The 24,591-nt window shown below is 42.6% G+C and overlaps 1 protein-coding gene across 3 annotated transcripts; it reads right to left on the reverse strand.

The window, feature by feature from the left end:
- Nucleotides 1-218: 218 nt before the first annotated feature.
- Nucleotides 219-24,449, reverse strand: chd4b (chromodomain helicase DNA binding protein 4b). Of its 3 annotated transcripts, XM_005455452.4 has the most exons (40): nt 24,167-24,448; nt 23,628-23,788; nt 23,024-23,148; nt 21,477-21,731; nt 21,253-21,368; nt 21,031-21,130; nt 20,730-20,940; nt 20,515-20,636; nt 20,257-20,380; nt 19,901-20,073; nt 19,142-19,387; nt 18,631-18,834; nt 18,319-18,530; nt 17,432-17,563; nt 17,093-17,192; nt 16,785-16,976; nt 16,204-16,404; nt 15,882-16,019; nt 15,595-15,716; nt 15,313-15,486; nt 14,017-14,158; nt 13,685-13,934; nt 13,465-13,589; nt 13,280-13,372; nt 13,043-13,184; nt 11,774-11,943; nt 11,421-11,610; nt 9,531-9,617; nt 8,546-8,637; nt 8,281-8,414; nt 7,747-7,891; nt 7,481-7,637; nt 6,862-6,947; nt 6,518-6,758; nt 5,035-5,091; nt 4,635-4,805; nt 4,425-4,533; nt 3,384-3,516; nt 3,086-3,281; nt 219-1,475 (listed from the first exon to the last, which is right to left on the reverse strand). In XM_005455452.4, the coding sequence occupies exons 2-40, from the start codon at nt 23,689-23,691 to the stop codon at nt 1,273-1,275; spliced, it is 5,934 nt and encodes a 1,977-aa protein (XP_005455509.1). In that variant the 5' UTR covers nt 23,692-23,788; nt 24,167-24,448; the 3' UTR covers nt 219-1,272. The 3 variants fall into 3 exon arrangements, with proteins under 3 accessions (XP_005455509.1, XP_005455510.1, XP_019220376.1); XM_005455453.4 differs by having other exon boundaries at nt 11,433-11,610; nt 23,628-24,448; XM_019364831.2 differs by having other exon boundaries at nt 1,359-1,489; nt 23,628-24,449.
- Between the last annotated feature and the right edge of the window lie 142 nt (nt 24,450-24,591).

Raw genomic sequence — 24,591 nt, forward strand, 5'->3', positions numbered from 1 at the left:
CTAAAAATGAACCTATGAATAACGTGTCTAGTGTCTAAATAAATTTTAACAGTAAACCACGCAGAGTTTGGCGTTGTCACTCTTCACAGAACTTGCCATCCCTTTAGTATCAACGCTCACATGGCTAGAAACAGAAGTAGAAGAATGCAGTGCTCAAGAAAAAAAGGAGAACCAAACGTATATAATCAGTTTAAAAATAAAACGTGGTAACAATAAGAAACTGTTGAGTTTTTTTTATTGTAGTCCATAAAAACAAACAGCAATGATAAAAACAACAGGGTGGTAACCATAATAATAATATTCAATAATGCAAAACAACATAACAATAGACAGTAAGAAATTAAATTAACTTAAGATTGCCATCAACCTCAACGCCATCCCATGTACCTAAAAAGCTGGGGAGCTATTGCGAGTTTGTATTACAGGAGACTTCCCATGAAGCAAATCTGTGGTGCAGTTAGGAATGTCAAGGTGCTGTTTGGGTTTGTGAGCACAAAGAGTTGATCCCCGACTGGGTCACCCGTCGGATCAGGCAAGAGTTTGAGAAGGACGGAAGAAGAGGTAACAGATCTGACTGACTGACTGATACAAAAGTGACAGTAACACCTTCTCAGTGTCGGGGCATTCTGCAGTAGAGATGCATGTCACTATGCCCTGTTTAACACACACATACATACAAGAAAACACACACACCTTCACTCTCCATACACACATACAGATGAGGACATTAGAGTTAAATGACTTCTAAAAAAACATACAAACAAAAATTTCACAATTTCCTAAAGGTGAAAACAAGCACAATAAAATCCCTTGAAGTCTGGAATAATCCAAAAGTTACCACAAAGCACCAGTATACTCCAAACATGCTGCTTTCCCTCCGGTCTAAGCCTCTTCTGCTTCATTATACATATAGTTACACACACATGTTAGATCCTGCTGGAAGGACAGGTCAGTTCAGTGTTCAGGACAGAGGGGTTCAATCTGATTCCCAGTGGAGGAGAAAGACGTCTGTATCTAGTCTGCCGCAAAGAAAGAGAACCGATTCTTACATTCGCTCCCACCCTACATCTACAGTCCCAGTCTTTTCAAAATAAAGTCCAGCAGCACAGCTGATGCTCTTCTGAGTCCGGAGATGGGTTGTGGGTGCAGAGGAAGAAGTACTAACCTGACTGTGCTGTACATGGTGGCTGAGGGGGAGGAATTCTGCTACATGGCGGTGAGGTGAGTGCGACTGGCCTCGTTTGGGGAGTGTGAAATGTGCGAGGGGATTGGTCAGCGCGGCACCTGCATCTGCTGTGCGGTCTGTGATTGGTTCTGAGCGGTGACCTCGGGGCCCCGGCTGGCCAATCGGCTGAGAATATTCCTCTCGGACATTTGTAGCCGCACGGCCACGGGGGGTATCCTGGCGATGGTAGCTGGGAGACGGGTGACGTCGGCCTTCATGTCGCTCAGCAGTTCCTCGAGCTGTTTGAGAACTAGAAATGCAGCACAGAAATCGGCATAACAGGGGTGAGCAGTCAAATTTTGGTTTTTGGTTAAAATTAACAGCGTGGCATGCCAAAAAGCAGCAGGGGACAGAAAACAGTAAGGATGGGTTTGTAAAACTTTAACAGGAATCTTCCTGTTAAAAGGAAGTTTTTCCTTCCCACTCTCGCCAAAGTGCTGGCTCATAGGGGGTCGTACGATTGTTGGGTTTTTCTCCGTATGTATTATCGTAGGGTCTATCTTACAATATAAAGCGCCTTGAGGCGACTGCTGTTGTGAATTGGCGCTGTGTAAATAAAATGGAATTGAACTGAATTAAATATGGAGCACAAGAGTTACACAGTATCTCTCCTTCAGTACCATTTGTAACATTTCACCAACACTCATAAAATAACGACAAATATAAACCTTACACATTTCCCAGATTGAGCTCTGTGTGAAATCAAGCTTGGAGGCAAAAGTGTCTCATCTCGTTCCAGGCCCATTAAAGATGCACTGAATCCATATTTGTGAGTTTATAAGGCTCTTTTTCCTGAATTTGAGACAGTTTACCTCTAGACAACAATGTAATTGTACAGTGTGGATGCAGGGGTTTTTTGCACTTGATGCTAATTTTTGTTTATGGCGGAAATGTCTGTTTATGTAAAGTAAAACAATACTGGTGATGAGTTAAAATATGATGGAATATAATGGAGTTTTTGGACAAATATTTACTACAGATTGAAATGCATTACCTACACAGCCCTTTTCTCAGTCAGAAAACGTACTCTGGTAATTGAAGCAATTGAAGCGGAACTTTTAAAGCACTGAAGAATGTCCAATATGTCTGCCTTAAAAAATTTCCAACGCTCCCTCTGTTTGTTTTTAAACAGCGTGTGTAGCTGAAGTTGTCTACTGTCAAACAACTCAAAAAACCATGACCCAGACATGAAAAAGCAATTATTCTAATCGTTGTAGTGCAGTTTTTCAAAATAACATAGAGAATTGAAAAATACAGAGAAAGCATTTCAAAAACCAGAGCACCAAAAGCAAAACACAAGAAAAAAAACACATTACTTTCACCATTTCATCACCACTGGATTGTGAAATAAATACATTTCTTCATCATTCATTCACTATTCAAATGACCTTTAAACATTACTGTTTTCACCAGACTCACATGCTTCATCAGCTCCACGATGTCTTTTTTAAATAAATATAAAATATGTCGCATTATTGTTTCATGCCATTTAATAAAAGTAGTCTTAGTGTTAAACAGCCCCTGGCCCAACGCCGGCACAGTGGGAGAAAACTGAGCAACTATGACTGCTGCTGCTATAACTGAGACACTTTTCATTAGAAGGAGGATAATTACTGTGAGTTCATTGATGTCTAGGCAGCTGCAATTACGTATGTCATTATGTGCATATACTGTCATTTTGGTGAAGAAGCACCTGCAAGCAGCTGACTCTGCAGTTACTTGGTAAAAGGAAACCATGTGCAGAATAATGTCCCTTGACAGTCCCACTGTTTTAATCACGAGACTTCTCAGTGTTACAGATATAGATTTTAAGTCAGTGAGAACTTTCGCTTTACTTTTCTGATTTGTAACGTGTCTCACCTTTATGCAGCACTGCATTGGCAGGCTTGTTTCCAGACATTGACTCTTTGCTGAGATGCTGGTGGGACTCGGCGAGACACTCCACCTCACTGAAACGTGTGTTTAGGGCCATGGAGGGGTGAGCCGGGTCCTCTGTCATGTTCAGGTAGGCCGCCCTGCGCAGCTGCTCCTCGATCACAAGCGCCTGCTCGAGTAACTGTACAGGAAACGCATGTGGACCAGACGTGCTCAGTGAGATATGACACGCAGACAAACATTCACACAGAGAACTCAAATGATAACCGTGTACTCGTTTCACCTTGAACCTGCGGGCCAGAAACTTGTTCTTGATCTCTAGGAAGTTGCCTCTGCTCATCTCCCCTTTGAAGGGCTCATTGAGGATGGCAAACCTCACATCGTTCTGCACATCCTGCCACCGAGCGTAGCCGTGTCTGAGAGACGCCAAAGTCAAGAATAACAACACAGGTGTGTCTGGATGGTCAATGCCATTTAGAACAGGGTAACAATTTGGGTGGAAAGACTTTAAACATACATCACTGTCCTTCATTCAATTAATAGCAGAGCTATTTCCAGAAGATGAACGCCTCAAATCACACACTGGTTTCGGGACATCACCATGTAAGCTTCTTTTTTTTTGTTTTTTTTGTTTTTAGACATAAGTGACCATAATTGGACAATCCAGTGAAAGAAATCTATGCTGACTGTATGATCAAATAGAATAGTTGCACAAGTAAGTTTATCTGTCAGATAATTTAACTAAAATGCTCCAAAAGGCATTAACAGCACAAACATGGAGAAGTCCAGTTCAGTTAAAGTTAGCTATCAGCTACAGAGTCTACACCGGCACACCTGTCATTTTAAGCAGCTAAGCTCCTACATTTAAACCAAAAGAACGCATTATATGTTTCTGTAGCAGGCAGCAACTATGTGGCTCTACAGACACTGACCAATTAGCGGAAATGCAATTTTTGGCACTTGTGTATTGATTTTTCAGCCCTAGAGGCTGCTACTGGTCGAAACCACTCAAACCACTTCATAGAATTGATATCTATATAAATCCAGGCACATTTTAATGGATCAATATTAGCTAAATCCTCTCTTTATTCAATTCTGTGGTCAGCCTGAAACAGCCTGCTCCTCCTTCAATTGACTTAATATGAGTGTGAAATTTACAGTCTGTAAATGTGAAATGATATTTGGTCACCCTGGTGTCACGAAACCTGTTTATAAACCTGCAACAACTTTTTGCACCTTGTTACATTCTCTTAACAGAAGACAGCAATAACCTATGAAGAGTGAAGAAGAGTGTGTTAAAGATATTGTCCGTCTGAAAGGATACTGTATGATGCCAGCAAGCAGCCAGTAGTCATGGCGGCGGTGCCAAATCTCAAAGGTCTTCTTGGTGACGGTAGCTGCTCTCTCCTCATTCTGCCACAGAGAGTGAAGCTCTGGAAAGCAAGGCAGGAAGGTCAAAACAGGCAGAAACGAAACAGAAGAAAAGAGAAGAGAAAGAAGAGAAAAAAGTGTGAACGGCTGCATGTGTGTCCACCTGTGAATCCTCCGTCAGCGATGTTGAACATGAACCTCTGCTTGGTGGCTTTCTTCTTCTCTTCACTGACATTAACCACAGGTGCAGCTGTTCCTCCGTCTTTGGCGTTCTCTCCATTCTGCAGTTTGCCAGACTCGTCTGGTTTCACACTGTCCTTCTCCTCTTTTTGTTCTAAAAAAAGAAAAAAATTCTAATTAAACATTTTAAAGCGGTGTGAACAAAATCCTTGTGTAATAACAAGCCCAGAATTCATCAGCTGAGGAGTCGAAATCTTGTAAAGTATACATTTAAAGCGCAGCTCAATCTTAAAAGGTCAAAAATAGCAGAGAAGGTTTGTTCCAGTGCTGTCATCTGTGCTTCAAATGTAAGACAGAGTGTAGGTGTTTGACTCAGAGCTAACCTTTTTTCTCCTCTGTAGCTGAACCACCTTCCATTTTCTCATCTTTGCCTTCGTCAGCTAAAAGAAGAGAAATAAAGTTAAAGACTGAGAAGGTGAGAAAGGAAAACCAGAGAATACTGTACGTTGTTTAACACAAGATAAGATGATATAGGATTGGGAAATTCACATTATTACAGCTGCAAAATCAAGAGAGCAGGAAAAGTTAGATTCAGCATTAACTTTAACAATAGCACTATACAACAATATATGTGTGTATACGGTTGTACCCACATATACATGTGTGTGTGTGTATATATATATATATATATATATATATATATACACACACACACACACACATCTTTTAGCAGCAAAATGGGATCTTGCATGGTGTAGTGGTTGAATGTTTCTATCAGGACACAGAGTAAAGAAAGCATTGTGCAGTTTCATTGTAACTATTGCAGATTATGATATAATAGAACCCAGCGTGTGCATATATGTATACACGTGTGTATTTTTAAATGTGGTCTGCTGCTGTTGTGCACTGTCGAAGGAACAACCTCCTAAATCTCCCCTTCACACACTGTAGGTGTGGCCAGCCTGTCACTGAAGGAGCTGCTCAGTGCTTTCAGGGTGGTCTGCACGGGGTGGGAGGTGTTCTCTAACAGGGATGACCGCTTCGCCACCATTCTCCTGTGGCTCACTACCTCCACTGCTTTAAGAGGACATCACAGAACAGAGCTGGGCGTCTTGATCTGCTTGTTCAGTTTCTTTTTGTTACCAGCAGAGATACTGCTGCCCCAGCCCAATGCCATCACAGAGTCATAAAAGGTCTTAAGGAGCTCCCCCTGCACTCCCAAAGACCTACGTATCTGCAGCAGACACATCCTGCTCTTTCCTTTAAATGGCATTTATGCTGTTAGTCCAATCCCATTATTGATCACATGAACATCACCATCCATGTTTTCTATCAAGAGATGGTCACATGGAGCAGTAAGGGTGGATTTTTCCCTTTGCCCCATAAAAGTGCACATTCTGCTCGGCTTATTTTTTATTGAAGTTGTTCATTAAGACAATTGTTATGTCTCAGATTCACCTGACCTCTAAGTGCAGTCTGTATGCACCCATGAGGATGTGAACATTCTGGATCTCCAATTTTTTTATTTATACAGGTAAATCTCACGAAGTCTCATTTTCAAGAGCGACCTGTTCAATAGTATACAACAAAGTACTGAGACAAAATATCAATTCTACTAAACATGGATCAAAGCTTTTTAATTTTGTAACGTTATTAAAGTGGAGTGAGACTATAAAACTGACAATGGACCACAACTGAGACGTAGCTTAAAAGTGACCTCCAATGGTCCTGTACTGTGCCTTTAAATGTGAGTAAATAGGACTTCCATGAGAAAACCAGAATAAAAATGGATATTTTGCAGACTAAAAGGCCTTAAAAGCTTTTTGTACTGTTAAAAACAGATGTTACAATCATCTTGTGCCTCACCTCTAGACCTGCCCTCCACTAAATCCATCTTGCTCTCTGAACCTTCACCCTTGATCTCGGCAGAAGCGTCCTTCTCCACAGACTTCTCTTCTTTCTCTTTGCTCATGTCTTCAGCTTCTTTCTCTTTCCCTTCAACTCCATCTGTCTCCTTCTCTCTGTCCTCCTTCTCTGCAGCAGAGTCTGCTTCCTCTTTCTTGTCCAGAACCGGGGATTTTTCAGACTCATCTGGGATTTCAATAATCTAGGCAAGAGATGGACAAAATAAAAGGAGATATATCTTCAAACTGTGCAATAGCTAAAGTGAAAGCAGAAGTTGATGATACGGATATGAGAGCAGAATTTACCTCTGGATCATCTGCCTTCTTTGCAGCTTTGCCATCCTCTCCCTCCTTCTTCATGTCTTCCTTGTCCTCTGACTTAGACAAATCCTCTGAAGACAGAAAACACATATGATATTACAGATATGGGGGATGTGCTTTCCTCTGTTATGTGTACAACTAATTAGGATTCCTATTTAACATTTAATCTTAACAAGTGTGTGTTTCTTGGTTTATAACTTATTCATTGTAGTCTTTCTGAATGCATCCACAAGAGGGAGCAAATCTGGAAAATCTCTGCGGGTCAAAACAAACCTGATTAAATAATTACCTCTGAGGGCAAAACACGAAAAATATCTCTTACATATCAAACAGTTATTTCAGGGTTACCAGGTGAATTGAGTCTTAAACTTAGAATTCACATTACATCTGGTTCAAAACTAAGGTCAAGCATGTGGTGATGAGGTTACAGCTCAGAGGAAATGACAATGTGTTTCATCGTCACGAGTGTCCCCTTCTTACAACATGTAGTCAAAGTGTCAGAAACCGAGTCTAATTATAATGCATGCATCATGTACTGAGTCTAAAAAATGTTAACATTTGTTTAAAAAGCTCAGTAGTGAGTGCAAATAGTGTGTGTGTTTACCTGGCACAGGAGTGTTGGGCTGTGTGTCTGCAGGGGTCCCTGTGGAAGGAGTCTTTGGGTCTTCTCCTGCAGCCAAAGCTGCGGCTCTTTTGTTTTCCTCCAGCTCGGCCATCCAGGGCATCGACCACTGACCATTCACATGTTCAAACTCCTGCACCTGTTAAACAACATGTGACTCAATGATTAAGAGTTTGGATAATTTAGACCACATTCTCAAGCAGGATGACACTATTTTGACCATTTCTACCGGAGCTGTTGAACCATACCTTTTTCCGTATGAGTGACATCACACCGATGCGAGTGAGCACGTGCTGTCTTGACAGACCCTCCCGAGGGACGCCGTCAGCAAACGTCTCGGCTCCGTCGGCCCCCGGCTCACAAAGGTGACGCATGAACAGAGACACATAGGCCCTGCAAAGAAAGCATGACATACTGAATAAATTTGAGCCAGGTGTATTTTATATTAGACATGCAGAGAGACAACATGCTAATTAAGCTGAATGTAACTATCCTGCTAGTATTTAGTACTAAGAGACTTCAAGTTCAAATGGCTCAGTTACCAGTTTTAACAATAATTACTTTAGACAGTTGGCCAATTTATAAAACTGTCATTAATGGAACAGCTTAAACCTTTAACTGTGTAGACAAGTTTACAAATTTTAGCAGATGATTGATACTAAAATTTAGCACGCAAAAGTTTTCAATTAAGTTTTGGTTCATACCAAAAAAAGCACTTTACCTCGATATTAGACTGCACACATAACAGTCGGAAAATGACAAAAAATACCCATCAGACTCACTTGAATTCTTTCTCTGACTTTCCTCGTAGGTCTCTGACCAGCCACTGGTTAGTGAAGGCATCTTGGGGAGGCATCCCATAACGCATCACTGCATTTAAGAAAGCCTTTCTCTGCCGAGCGTTGAATCCCAGCACCTGACAAGTAAGAGGTCAAAATGCAAAAGAAAAGCTTAATAGAAAGACAAAGAAAGATGTGATTCCTCCACCACTGTGCACTTAATTTTTGCACATTCACTCCTGTCTTGGGGAAGGAACCAAAAACTCACCTCGATGTTCCCACCAACCCTGGCCAACAGTGGGGGTAGAGGCTTGTCCCGGTCGTTCCTCAGCCCTTTGCGGTTTGGTCTGCGGGCATTGGCTATGAGCAAAGAAGCACGGTTAGTTAGTCTGTCTGAAGGTCTGAAAGTCAGCGCCAACTCCATCGAACCCATGAGGATGAAAAGTTCAACAGTAAATTTTGCATGATGCATGATCGTGTGTGCACTTATCGTCCTAAACTTTCCACTTACGGCTCATTGGCTCACTCTGATCCTGCTGACGCTGACCCTCTCTCCACACTTTACAATAAATGCTTCTTGAAGCGCAACACTTTCAGAAAATTTACTACTGAAAGCAATCTGGCAGTACACATCATTTAATAAAACTCCAGTTACAGTAAGAATAATACAACTGGCATATAAATGCACACCTTATTGCACCTTCTAATTGGAAAATAAATTTTATACAACATGTTTATTAACTGATACAAATTTAATAAATACAAGTGAACAGTTATATAAACAATTAATATAAACACAAACAATTTAATCTGCAAAGCGGGCGGCTCAGAGGACTGGGAAACCGTTGATTTTAATTTTCTTTCCCTGTTTCCTTCTCTTATGCTTTTTCCTTTTCTTTTTCTTTCTGCCTTGCTTTGCCTCTCTACGCTCAACGCAGATGATGCAGTCACATTTCCTTATTCGGCAGTTGTTGTTGAGGTTGTCAAGGAGGATATCATAGCTCTCGTCTGAATCTGAATAAACATCTGCGGGGGTGTTGGAAGGATGTTAGTGAATTATGCATCTCAGATGTGGAAAGACTTCTTATCATCTGTTATTAATCTGAACAGGAACTTCCGCCTCCATGTCAGCTTGTTATCATCAATAACTTCACTCAACTCCATCTTTATGACTAATGCCAAACTCCTCAGAGCACATACGTCCCAGTGTGAAAGCTCTTACGCCCCATTCCCAACTGTTGTAACCAACTTACCTTCAGTCCGTTCATCAAAGTCCTCATCGCCCTCCTCTGAGGCCACCGAGTAATCGGACTGGTTATCCGACTGATCCTCCTGCCAGTCTAAAGAGACCACAGAGAAATGATGAGATGAGCGAGGAGAAAACACCAAAAAAGGACAAAACTCTTCCCCACCAGGTCTGAATCTAACTGATCAACAACGAGATAAAACTACACGTACGAGTACACAATAAAAGTATCTCCTCGCAGATGTTTAATAACAGGTTAGTAAGAGTTCAACCAGTAGGGGGAGTTACTGTGTTAAAACTGCATTTCAACTACTAGATTACTGCCACTGATTAGCTTTGACTGCTGCAATAAACAAAAAGAAAACATCCTTCGCTGATCTTGTTAATGTTTACACAGCTATATACAAGTGAAAAGCCTACTGTGCCTCTAACAGCATTAGTTTTTGGTTTATTGGGGGGCTGACACAGAAAAAAAAAAAAAACCCAGATCATTAAAACAAAACTAGTTCAACTGCTTCTGTGTTTTGCAGTGTGAGGTTTGTTTCTTCATAACTGTGCAATCACTCTCCCAAAATAAGCTCTTAAAACGTGAAGCAGAAGGGTTAGAGAGAGGACTGGAGCTTTGGTGATTTTATCAATAAATCCTAATACATGTCCATGTTATTGCTTTTCCTGGACCTCAAAAATCTACAAAAGCTACTAGAAATATACAATGAATAGTATGGACGTTTTTATATAATTAATATTAAAACTTAACATATTTGAACAAAACCTTGTTTAAAGCTGCACTTATTACAATCGCCATGGCTTTTTGTTTCCAGCTCTGACAATGGAGTTCACTGAATGGAATAATGTTTGAGAGCAAATAAGCACTGAATGAATGGAATACTGGCAACTGATGATCGATTTCCTCCTTTTATTAATGTTTGGGTGTTTTTCTGCAAGTTTCACGATGTAAAACTATAACATCAAGATTTTGCACCCCTGAGTAATGTGCATGATCTCCCCTTCCCCCTCTATGTCTACACTACGTTTACACTCAGATAGAAAAAAAGAAAAGAGGTCAGTTGAAAACCAGTGGAGGCCTGTTGTTCCCCACACAGGAAATTAATGATAAATAAAAAAAAGGTTGCAGAAAAAAGTTGAATCTCCCTGCGATAGACTGCACTCCATCTCTCTTCTTATGAGAGCTGGGACAGGCTCCAGTCCAACTCCCCGGACCCTGCGGTTAAATTGGTCGGATGGATGAGGAGAATAAAAAGCAAATAGTCCGTGACAGATGCATTTTCTCATGTCTGTGCAATCAGACATCATACAGACTATACTCAGAGCTGGCAGGTTAATCTCCACTTAATGTGCGATCACACACAGCTCAGCTGAGTGACATCTAAAAAATGTTTATCAGCACATGAGTGAAAATGGCTGTTGTGTTGTTTGCTGTGCCCTATCACACAGTCTTCCTGTGCATCCAGCCAAATCTGCTGCTGCCCCCTACTGTTTTAATGCTAAGCCAACGGCTGTACTGTAATAATATTCCCTTTGTGCCATTTTCTAGTCGGAGCAAATTACATCCAGAAAAGGGGCCTAAAGTACCTACAATGTGACTCAGTCTATCCGCCTATTTTGTGTGAACTTAACTCCTAAAGGAAGGTGACATATTTCTGGCTTAGTGAGAGGTCTTATCCTTCTAATAAATAGATTTTAAACTGGTCTAAACATTTAAAAATAACATCAACTACCACATTTCTACACCTGACCACAAACTAAAACATGCCATAATCTCACTATCGCTGCTACTATATTACCACCACATCAACACCACACAAACACAAATCCACCACTGGTACCGCACTCCACACACACACAAGAAGAGGTTGCATTATATATTGTTCTGTACCCTGTCTTATACCTCGGTCCTCCTGGGAGCCATCATTGTAGTTGACTGGCTTTCGAGTTCTTTTGCCTTTGCCCAAATTGCGGGCGAGATCCTCCTGTTGCTGCTCATAGTGGTGCCGAAGCAGCTTCTCCCAGTAGTCTGGATCGACGCTTTCTTCCTGCTTGATCACCTCCCTTTCCACCTCCTCCTCCTTTAAAACATTTTTTTTTAATACAGTGCACATAAAGACTGTTTATTCGTGCTTAGACTTTGAGTTTGACTACTGAAGATGCTCTAAAATGTCAAAAAATTAAAGCCCGATAGGTGGAGTGATATACTCATATACGCACATTGTAGCCATGCTAATACCGTACCTCATCATCTTCATCTTTCACCACATACTGTGCCACTTTGAAGGAGCTGAGGTATTCGTTCATGCTCTGGAGCTCAGTGTCGTCTGTGGCATCCTGGTTCCTGTCAAGCAAACGGTCAATTGCCTGATCATCGTAGTGGATCACACTGCTGTCATCCTCCTTGTTGTCCCCTGAAAGTAGAATAAGTGGAAAAAGAAGAATAGGAGGAAGCGAAGTTTGAATTTAATGCTCAAAACATCTCTGGCATCCCAGTGGAGAAGTCATAATTCCACCTCTTTCTCTGTGCTTTTACACTCAATGCAACTAGTGATGCGCAGAACCAGCCAACCGGATAATTAACCAATAAAACTTTGCTGCTTTCACTACTCTGCACCAGGGATAGTTGTTTAAACTAGTCATTCATATTTTTTTGTATAAACCAGTCAAAACCCCCCCACCCCCATATCTGACAGGAAGTTTTAAACAAGTACTGTGGAAAGTAACACAGATAAGAGACCTACAAACCAGCAGAGTTCTGCACTATCTTGATCTAGAAAATGAAACAGCTGTGAGTTTCAAGAGTAAACTGGCATATAACCACTCAACTGGAGCAATGCAAAAACCACATTCTGCACAGTGTGGACACTATGGCCTAATTTAGATTTCTGTGGTGAGTCTTTGTAGATTCTATGACTTAACCTACGCAAGTGGCCAATATTGATGCTGGTATTTATGCTTGTGTGTGGGGTATTATGTGACAGTTACCCTGTGGTCATGTCTCGGCTTCTTATATGCGGTGCCAGCCGGCAGAACTAAATAAAATGCTGTGACTTTTTCCCCTCCTCAGTCCTTGCTCTGTGTTGTGTGTGGGTTTTTTTTCAAGGGCAAAAATATTTAACTTTTTCCACTTCTTTGCACATTCCCATTACATCTAATCAGATAGTTTCAGCAATCCTCCAGGAATATGCTGACATTTGTGAGTCCTTTTATCGATGCTATGATTATTATTCCTATTGAGGCGCTGATTGTTATTCTCTCGCTGATCAATTCAAAAACTGCAGTGAAAACATGGCTGTAGATGCACAGGAGTACTGAACAGGTACATCACGTGAGGTTACTCTGTAGGCTTTCAGATGGCTTTGCAGATACGACATATCTATAGGATAGATTAACCAGTAACATACAGAGAAAGAGGCTCCCAGTGCTAAAATTAATATCAGCCCCACTCACCAAAGTAAGCTGACATTGTGTGAGTGTGTGCCATCTGTCAGAGGCTCAACACTGACTCACCATCTCCAACTTCATCTTTAAACAGTTCTTCAGTTCCAAACTTGAGAATGTCATCAAGCTCCTGCTTGGACATGGAGCCCATCTTAGATCCGAGGCCGGGTCGCACCACCAGGTGGGTGAGCATCATCTTCTTCTTTGCCACCTGGTGGAAGCAATAAGGTGGAGGTCAAGCTACCAGTCAATATGTGATCATTGCAATTCAATACACTTGCTAAAGTGGTGTTAATTTTCACAGACCTGTGTGATCCTCTCCTCCACAGACGCTTTGGTAACAAAGCGATAAATCATCACTTTCCTGTTCTGGCCAATACGATGAGCTCTGCTGAAGGCCTGTGAAGCACACATGAAACACAGCATAATCACCCCTCAAAACAAAAGCTCATGCTGGCGCAGATGTGAGGTTCGTCATGTGGTTTGCATACCTGGATGTCATTGTGGGGATTCCAGTCGGAGTCATAGATAATAACAGTATCAGCAGAAGCGAGGTTAATGCCCAAACCACCAGCTCTGGTAGAGAGGAGGAAGGCAAACTGCTGAGCACCAGGAGCTGTTGGAAAGAGGAGCAAAATTAAAATTAGAAAAACAGACATCAACTCTGCTGTCCTGAGAGGCAAAACTGACAAATAGCTACACACGCCTCACCATTAAAGCGATCAATGGCCTCCTGTCTCAAGTTGCCGGTGACTCCTCCATCAATCCTCTCATATTTGTAACCCTCGTTCTCCAGGAAGTCCTCTAGCAAGTCGAGCATTTTAGTCATCTGGGAGAAAACCAAAACCCTGTGGCCTCCTTCTTTCAGCCTTCTCATCATCTTCTGGAGCAGCATCAGTTTCCCTGAAGCCTTGGTCAGGGAAGTGCCTTCATACATGCCATTTGGAAGTTTTGGCGCTTCCTGAAATTAATGAAGTGATGTGTTAAAAGTTTAAAAGAAACACAAAAAAACTAAATTAAACTAAATGTATAAAAAAACATACATTGGCAGCTGCTGGAAAGAGGTAGGGGTGGTTACAGCACTTTTTGAGGTCCATCACAACATTGAGCAGAGATACTTGATTTCCTCCTCCACGAGTGTTCAGGGCCTCAAAGTTACGTGTTAAAATGAACTTGTAGTATTTCCTGAAGAACAAAAAGAAGTAAAAGAAGCGTGAAAAAATAGACTGCAAAGATAAAACAAAGGAAAACATGAGCAGGATTAAAGCTTCAAGGGTGACCCGTTATGCTCATTTTCAATTCCATATGTTGCTGCAAATGGTTTTATATGAAGTTTGTATTATTCACAGTTGAAAATAATATTTATCATAACATTCATCTTATACTGGGAATTGCTGCAAGCCCTCATTTAACCTCTACATGAAACAAACAGTTTAAGCTTCCCTCCCAACCACCTTCTGACTGACTGCCGCTTGCAAACAGAAGATGGTTGTGAATGCTGAGTTGAGCTTAGTGCCTAAGAGGACCATCTTATGGTGTGTTCAAATCAAAAATCAAGCCTGTTGCACAATTCCATACAAGGTTTTATGCAAAGATTATGGATTGTTTCCACGTTTCAAAGAATTTGCTTCAAGCTGGAGTGTGAAAACCTGTCAGATGACATTGCAAAAATAACCAAAGAACCAAAAATAGAAGACAAGTGTGTTTTAGTCATTTGTGGGCAGGTTCAGTTGTATGATTCAAGCTGACTTTTCTGTAGAGACGGGAACGCCAGAGAGGCCTTGAAGAAAAGACAGTAGGACCTCCTGGTAAGTCCTGAATACATGTTACTGTCAATCTAATTGCAGCTATCAGCAGTATTTATTACATTTACTCCTTCTCCTCCAACTAGCAGCAAATATTTGTGGGTTTCCAAAACCATCAGACAGAATCTGTGACCAGCACAAGGCAAAATTTTGCTTTGTCTTTTGTTTGACCACACCATTAGGAATATCCCCTTTCACTGTCGACAGCAGAAAAACTATCTGAGCTGTTTGAAGTCTGAGCTTCAGGCTCACAGGTATAACTCTGCCATACTCTGGGCACATTATTTGAAACTTTGGCATGTTTAATTCAATTCAATTAATTTTAATTTTATTTATATACTGCCAAATCAACAACTGTCACCTCAAGGTGCTTTATATTGTAAGGTAAAGACCCTACAACAATACAGAGAAAACTCCAACAATCAATGACCCTTTATGAGCAAGCACTTGGCGACAGTGGGAAAGAAAAACTTCCTTTTTTCATTTTTCCAAACATATGGATTTGCTACTGCTACAAAGCTTTTTATTGCTTACTTTTGCATGGAGCTCAGCTCCACTCGAACAATGAGCTCGGTCTTTGAAGGCATGTGTTTAAATACATCAGCCTTCAGCCTCCTGAGCATGTGTGGTCCCAGCATGTCATGGAGCTTCTTGATCTGGTCCTCTTTGGCGATGTCCGCAAACTCTTCCAGAAACCCTTCGAGGTTACTGCATGAAAAAAAAATTAAAAAGCCACATGAATCAAAGTGGATGTCATCACTGTATCTGCAGTAAAGCTACATCTGCTGTAGCCCTGAGCTGTGTGGAGGTACTGACTTGAATCTCTCTGGGGTTAAAAAGTTCAGCAAGTGGAAGAGCTCCTCCAGGTTGTTCTGAAGTGGAGTGCCTGTAAGCAGCAGCTTGTGTTGCAGGGGGTAGTTGTTCAACACTCTGAAGAACTGAGAGAAAGACAGAAAACTTACAGTACAAACCTGGGCACTGGAGCCAAGAAAATTACAGCACTAAACTGTTATGTCCCGCATTGTGTGTCCAGTGATGAAGGGTCACCAACAAACTTTTGTTTTTGTAAAAGAAAAAGAAAAAAAAAAAGCCTTTGTCGTTACCTTGGACTGGTTGTTCTTCAGTCTGTGTGCCTCATCTACAACCAGACATGCCCATTCAATGGAGCCCAGCACAGCCTGGTCAATGGTGATCAATTCATAGGATGTCAACAGAACATGGAACTTGACTGGTGAGTCTTTCTGTAATATGCAGAGAAAGGTGATTTTTAGTTAAGCTGCAAAACTGGGAAATAAGTGGAAACGATTACAAATATTACAGCTGCAAGTGCTGCAACTAAAGCTGATGGGACCTGGCAATCACTAGTATGCAAGGTAACACTTCAAAGCCCCTACACTCTGAAAAAGCAGTTTGTTTTTTACTTACCTTCATCTTGGACGCCTTTTTTCCTCCTCTGATGGCGTTTCCCTCAAAGGAGAACTCGTTCTCTCTGATAACAGCCCTGCTGTCTTTGTCCCCTATATAGGTGACCACATACATGTCAGGAGCCCACATCTCAAACTCCCTCTCCCAGTTAATGATGGTGGACAGAGGAGCGCTGACAAGGAAGGGACCTTTGGAGTGACCCTGTACCAATGGAAAACAAACTTAGAATAAATATTTTAAAAATTAACATGCAAAGATGATTCATAATTTAATATCAGATAAATTACACAACTGCATTTGTCTTGCCCTGCCTTTAGGATCGAGCTCCTTACTTGGAATTCATCCCCTTTAATGGGCAGAGTTACTGTGTGTCACATGTCTGCAACCCCAACCACTAACACTGACTGACAGGGGAGGGCAGACTGGACAAAACAGTGTCAGTTAGCATATATAAGTCTTACTAAAGATAAAACAATACAGCATTAGCCTTAATAATCAAACATTATCAGGTGCCGTGTTGTACTTTTAACTGTTAAAACAAGGTTAATGCATTCATATTTATAAAATAAATAGCCCCTTACCTCCTTGTACAATGAGTAGAGGAAGACAGCTGTCTGAACTGTCTTGCCCAAACCCATCTCGTCAGCCAGGATTGTGTCAGTGGCTTGAGCCCAAGAAAACCTGAGCCAGTTCAAACCTTCCAGCTGGTAGGGATGCAGAGTTCCTCCTGTGCTGTCCAGGTAGTCAGGCTGACGGTCAAACTTGATGGTGGGCTGGAAAGAAAAAATAAAATTGCTGACCTGATTTGAGGAGCGAGCTTTTATACAGTCATCAATAATCCATTAGAATAAAGCAATTTAAGAAAAAGGTTGCATTTTGGTGCACGTACATCTACAACTGGATTAGCAGGCGGTCGCTCTGCCTTCTTCACTTTGACTGTCTTTTTCAGCTTCTTGCCAGGTCTGCCTTCCTCGCCCATCATCAACTCTCTTACAGACAGAGTAGGAAAAAAAGGTAAGACTGACTAATTTATTGACTGTTTTTTAATGCAAACAGAAAAAAAGACATCAAACTGCCACAAATATCTCTATATGCCACCTAATTTACATCCTAGAAAAGGAGTAGAATTAATCTTACAATTATTTGATCTTACCCTACTTTAAGATATCAACAGTCCTTGCACAACCTGAGCAAACAGCTACATGACACTTAGTACACTACTGCATACCTGTGATTCCAGTAAGTCTGTTTGTAGGTGTCATACTCTGGAATGTCCATGTCTTCACTCTCCCAGGTGGACTGATCATATGGCAGATCTCTCCACTTGATCAGGTAATGCACATTATTCTTTTTATCAACACTATCAGGATAAAACAGACAGAAGATATTCCGTTGTGATAAAATGGTATAACTAAATGCTTCTGCTTTGTTGTCCTATTGTCTTTGACAGTTTGACAAAGTTTTTCTGGTGTTTTTAATGGTGACATTATAAGACACTGGCTTCAAAATACTTCAATATGTGGAATCAATCCCTCTCATTCACTCTTCCTCTTACTACTCCAAACTTGGATACTTTGTCACCCTAACCCTTTATTGACAAAATAACCACAAAAAAACCCAAAACAACAAACACCTAGTGACAAACATTCAGCATTACTCCTGCACAAGCATAAGCAACACTGTGCACTGTGAATCAACACTGTGCACTGTGTTGTCATTGTGGTTTGTTATCGCAAGTAGACAAAGGCCGTACACAGCATGAGAAAAAAATAAAATAAGAAAGGCATTGTGTTCTACTCTGAGTGCATGTTATACATGCACATATAGCATGAGAGCAGCTGTCGTCTTCACCTTATGTGCACAGTGATGCTGTATTTATAGAATAATGTTCATTAAACATTAATGTTTTACTTTGAACTGAAACTCCTTCCTGACACTCCACACACACACAAAGCATACAGAATACAAATGATATGCATGTGTTAAAACAGCAATACTGCAGTGCTAATTCAGTTTGAGGTCTCCACTCAGCAAATTATATTTACTTTGTTAACTTACTTTTATTGTTTCTTGCTTCAAAACCTGCTTAGTGTTCTTGTTTCATTTGTATCCTACCTGTGGTTAAGGACACGGTGGATCATCAGCCACTCCATCTTAACTCCATAGCGGCAAAACTCCTCCTCCATGTGGACAAAGAGTGGATCTTTGTTCTTCCTCTTCGTGCTTTTGTCATCGTCACCCTCACCTCCAAAGTCAGCAGGCGGCGGTTCATCCATGTCAGTCTTCCTTTGGTAGTTGCGGAACATCACTTGGCAGTTCAGCTCCAACTGGGCGAGAGTAAACAAGGGGGTGTCATGTGCTGAGTATGTTACAAAAAGGAAAAAATAAAACCTCATTCTCATCTACAAGTGGATGCAACGGTAGTACCTGTAGCTCCTGCACCCAGGAGCAGTGCCAGTACGACATGTTGCACCACTTGACAAAGAACTCCCTCTCTCTACGGCCTGCCAGAGGTGGTGGGTCAGGAGCATCAGCAGGCAGATCAGCAGGCCGGGGTACAGGCATAGGGGCTGGTGCTTCTCCCCAGCGCCATGTTAAAACCTTCTGCACTTTTCCCTTCATCGGTGGACACTGTGAGAAAGTGTGGATGGCAGAGGAAATAGTTATAAAAAGGAAGAACAACTAATCAACAAAAGCGTTGTGAAACTGAGAAGAAAATCTGTCCTGAAAAATTATATGAGTGCTTAATTGTAAAAACACAAAATATCTTCAAATAAAAACTGTATGACTGCCATTTTTTCCTCTAAAATGCTGCAGGTAAACTTATGCACATCAAGAGAAAAGGCTCTTTATCTCCAGTGCAACTTGGAATTTGTAATCCACATGCACGCCCACGTGAGCACGCGCAGTCTCGTATGCACCAGTGCTCAGTGCTCACCTTGCAGCGGGGGCAGATCCATTCTCCATTGGGGATCTCGGGGAGAGGAGGGTTGAGGCAGTGGATGTGGTAGGAGGAGGGGCAGGTGTCACAGCAAAGCAGCTCTCCCCCGTCCTTACACACACGGCAAAACTCAATGTGGTGGTCGTCTTCCTCCTCCATCCCTTCATCCCTCCTGTCGTCATCGTCCTCACCTTCGGCCTCGGACAGATCATCCCTGGCTTCCCACTGGATTCCCTCCTTCTCCTGGTGGCAGAATTACAGACAGAAGGAGGAGGTGTGCACGCGGGGGAAGAGGAGGGGGGGGGGCAGACAGGCAGGGAAGGTATGCGGAACGAAGTGAAAGAAAAAAAGGGAGGGGTGTGTGCATGCGTGGGGGGGATTGAAGAGCGCCGAGGGGTAGGGAGGGAGGGTGGTGTGCATTGCGTGCGTGTGGAGCAGTCAGAGGAAGGGAGGGAGGCAGGCAGGGGAGGGCCGAGAAGAGGAAATGGAGGACGGGTGAGATGTGTGGTGGGGAGCAGGAGAGGATTGACGGGAACATGAGCAAAATGGTTGTTGGGGTGGGGGGAGAAAGGGACAAAGAGAAATGGAGAACACTACAGTCAACCCTGCTGCCAGTGCAACTTCCACACAAAATATTTTAACATCCATGTTTCATGCAATTTTTGCCCTCCTGATTCAAACTTTGAAAATTAGGCGTATTTGCTCTAACAGTCTGCCATGCACATCTCTCAGAGGATTCAGGGCTCCAGTACTCACACAGTGCGGGCAGCTCCACTTGCCCTCAGGTGCCTTCTCCATGTCAGGGTCCAGACAGACCATGTGATAAGCTCTCGGACAGGTGTCACACAAAATGATCTCTCCTCCCTGCTGACACACCTCACAGTAATCCTGGTGGTCTGTCTCATAGCCGTCACCATCTTCTGTCTCCACTGAGAAAAGACAGAAAAGTAGCAGGAAAAAATACGTACAGAGAACTGACACATAGGGGATATCAGCCTTCACTTCAGCCTTGACTTTGCTCTTGTTAAACAAACCACCTACATTACACACATTTCTTTTCTTCCTGGTAATGCTGATATAATATCACACTTTTATTTCAGTATGTTTCCAACCTTTTTTCTTTTTCTTTGCACTTTTGGGCTTCTTCTTAGGACGACTGCTGCGGCTGGAGCCATCTGACACCGAGAAGCTCCCATCATCAAAGTCGCTGTCAACATCAGGTTCGTCTTCATCGCTCTAATGAAGTCAACAAGCGAAGGGAAAAGATTGATATGAGCGCCTTGTTTCATTACAGCACATCATCAGTATTTGGATCCCAGTGATTAAATATGTAGAAATAAAGTCACTGTGTGCCAATTTTAATATCTCACAGAGGAGCGCTTCCTCTTGCTGTTGAGGCCTCCAAGTTTAATTTTGAGTGGAGCCACCTTCTTAGGTTTTGGTTTCGGTGGAGGCTTAGATGTAGGCTTCGACCTCCTACGAGCATTGGGACCTCAAGAGAAGAGAAGATATAAATTTATTTAAAACAGCTAAAATCTTAATTCTGTATAAACTTCATAAAGTCATAAACTCTGTCCTATTTTACCTTTGCCCTCTTTGGTCTTGGCCTTGCGGAGTGGAGGTGCTGGGGCTGCTGGGGGTGCAATAGGCGCTGGAGCAGCAGCAGGAGTTGAAACAGGTGGAGTCAATGTAGCAGGAGCGGTATCTGCCCCGCTCTCTGTCCCTGCCACCACCATGTTCTCCACAGCTGCCGCCACATTGGCAGCTGCCAGGGCTGCATTAGCAGTGGCACAACCCTACAGCGAAACAAAAGCACACTGTGAGAACCTCTGCTCTCTAGAAGTGTATAGTATTACAGAAGAACAAAATACCTCAATATTTAATACCTTCAGAGGGTTGTTTGTACTGAATTCACGCCACTTAGCCATCATTAAAGTCATCATCTTGGACACAGCAATTTTGGGGTTCTTAGCTGCAATTAATGGCCTAAAAACACAAAGTGGGAAACATTTTTATACTGTTACATAAACATTTATTCACAAATCTGTAGTAACAGAGTAGATGCAGACTTTAATATCAAAGCCTAACAATGATGAGGGTGTCTTCACCTGACAAACTGACTGAAGGCCTTGTAGTTGGTGAGGGAGCTGTAGTCTTCCTGAGTAAAGACGTGGTCAATGTCTTTCATGCCCCAGGCTTCCAGCAGCTGGGTGGAGCTTTTCGGCTGAGGTGGGAGGAGAGAGCCGAAAAGGACAACGAGGAAGGTTAGTGTCACACGTCAGCCCTGCAGTAAGTAAACAAAGTCTGCATGAGGGCCTGAATTAAACTCTACCTGGCAATCATCGTCATCGTCCTCATCATCTTCTGGCTCTGGGTCTTTACGTTTGCTCTTTGAGCTGGACGAGCCTCCTTTCTCTGCCGCCGCACCTCCCTTCTTCTTGTCTTTGGCGGAGCTGGACCGTTTCTTCTTTTTCCTCCCTGGTGCATAATCACTTCCTTCACTCTCTGACCGCATACCTCCCTCATCAGCATCCCTCTCTGCTGCCTCCACTCCAAGCAGGTGCTCTGGGGAGCTGACTGGCAACTCCTGTAAGACAAAGAACCACACTGCTAATTGCATAAAGACACTGGGTTTTATGTATAACACAGAAATTAGACACTAAAATGACATCTTTCTTTGTCTTGTTTCTTGTAAAGGTCCTGGCACTCTATTAGGCTTGGGGAATGAAAAGACACTGGGCTGTCATTCACAGCGCTGCTATGGTCAACATATGACTCATCACTAATTTCAGAAGAAGCTGAAACAGTCAGTCGCTTCATCTATTGTTCAGCTGACACAGAACGGGTCTTTTTATTTATTTTTCAGCAAAAATGCTAAATATTTCCTGATTTTAATGTTTGTTTTCCCCGTTTTATGTGAGTGATAATTAAATATATATTGTAGACAATGTGTTTTAAATGGCCTATGGAAAATTATACATTTGCTAGTAATTGGTTCATTATACATTAATTGATTTTACCTCTTCTTCGTTCAGCTGCTCTCCTTAAGGGCCACCACAGTGGATCATCTGCCTCCATCTCACCCTATCCCTCCCTATTTACCCTCCTCTGTCACACCAACCTCTCTTTTACTGCATCCATGAATCTTCTCTGAGGTCTTACTCTTTTTCTCCTGCCTGCCATCTCCATCTTTAACATCCTTTTCCCAATACAACCACTATCCCTCCTCTGCACCTGTCCTAACCATTTCAGCCTTGCCTCTCTGACTTGGTCTCCACACTGCTTAAATTTATAATATAAGTGCTACACCCTTATTTCAGGGTATTTGGGACTTGGTTTCCCATCTCATGAAATTACTGTTTGCAACACAACCACCTATAGTTTAGTCAATTTTGTTTAGATTTGTACTTGTTCAGCTCCTGTATTTTAATTAATTTTCCTATTAAACTTAAATCCTTTCTTTTGAGTGCCTTATTTAGCTATTTTGTTTTCCATATTTCATTTTACCAAGCGATTCTACTTTACTACTTTATTTAAACCTAGGCTGCACTTTCCTATTGAATCTTGTCAACTTTTTCTAAATAAAATCTACACTATTTTGTATTAAATACACCCTACATCCATGCAGGTTTTTCCACAACTTCGCGGAAAGAATAAAATGTGTAACTGTGTGAAAAGAGCACTTCATAATTCTTCACTTGGCTGCAACATAATCCATTACTTTTGGTTGTTTCATGCATGTGCAGTAAAATCAAGAGTAGAACAGCATCTGTTGTGCTGACAGCTGACAGAAATGTTTACAAAGACAAATCTGCCACAATCTTTAAAAAAAGAAAAGAGGATTCCCTCAGTCACAGGCTTAAACTTTGTGCAACTCACCTCTCGGATCGGTCTCTGCCGCTTGCTGCTCCTATTCTCTCGGCTGCTCTTCTTGGCTTTCTTCTTCTTCTTGGACTTTGGTACCTCGTCTACGTCAGACACAGCATCCTCCGGCTCGTCCTCATCTGCCGGCGACACGCTTTCATTAGAGACACAGTGCGCACACACACACACACACACACACACACACACACGGACAGGAGCACCACCGCTGCAGGCCGAAGGGAGAAAACAGGAGACCGCGCACTGGCACGACTGGCACACGTCCGTGCACGCACGCAGACACACACAAGGCAAAAGCCACAAAAGCGCAGGTTGAAACTTGTCCGTTTTCTGTGTTTAAAACTTTGACAGCTCACGCCCACGCTCGCGGAGGGACCCGCGAAAGAAGAAGGGGGCCGAAGAGGAAAAGGAGAAACTCTAAACACTTGCTTGCCAAGTTAGCTAACTAATCTATCATGGCGAGTGACGGACGGCCCGAGCAGACTACTCACGGCTAGCTGAAGCTAACATTAGCATCGCGTTGAAGGCGAGCTCAAGTTACGGAGATGGACCTTCTTCTTCAGAGGCTAAAAAAAAATAAATAAATAACAGGCGAGCTTACCGTGAATTAGTGAGTGCTCGTCCGCGGTCCCAAAGTCGTCCCTCTCATCCTCGCTGCACGACATTTTCCCCTGCGTTTTAATTTTATTTCTTGCTGGTCGAATTAATCCCTCCTAAACCTTGCTCCTCGGTCGGCGAGGGAGGAGGGAAAATGACGTGGGACTGGTGGAGAATGAACCGGGGGTGTCCAGGAAGGGAGGGGGTAGTAGTGGTGGTGGTGGTGGTGGTGGGTGTTGGAGAGAAAAATATATATAATAATAATAGCAATAAATGGCATCGGAGGGTAGCTAAGCCTTGCCCGTTTCCTATTATTTACACAGCATCTAATTGTCCACCTGCCTGCTCAAACAAGTTGGATAACTTCATTATCTGTGACATTTATCGGCTGTTGATTTCCAGGTATATTTTTACAATGAACTTCAGCGTGGCATCCGTGGTTACTTCAAATGCACACCGTCAAATCGGACTGTTGAGTTAAAGCGTTGTATGAGAGCAAAGTTGAAGCATTACGAAGGCAATCCCCTAACATTAGAAACTTACAGTAGTGTGCTTGTAGTCCCGGCTCGAGGTGTGCTCTCCCCCCCTCCCCTCTTCCTCTCTCTCTGTCGGTGCGAGAATTGCCACAAATCAGCCTGTTTGTGTGGTAAGGTTCATTCATTAAGCCCGACTAAACGGGTGATGAGGGAAATTCAAAAAACGAGCCGTCAACGACCCCAAAACACGCTGCTCCGTCCCCCTCTTCGCTCTCTCCCCCAGCCCTTACAGGCAGCGCTTAGCTAACATCCTCACAAACACACAAAGGGGGCAGACATCCCATAATAATCTCCCCCCCCTCCCACACTCACACAGGACTCTGCATAGTTACCTCGCAACGGACAGACCATAATACTCAAGCCTGTCCCCACCTCCCCACCCCTCCACCACCACGCGCGCGCCCGCCCGCACGCACACTTCCACACGCACCA

This window comes from Oreochromis niloticus, linkage group LG11 (genome assembly GCF_001858045.2).
Source record: "Oreochromis niloticus isolate F11D_XX linkage group LG11, O_niloticus_UMD_NMBU, whole genome shotgun sequence".
Lineage (NCBI taxonomy): Eukaryota > Metazoa > Chordata > Actinopteri > Cichliformes > Cichlidae > Oreochromis > Oreochromis niloticus.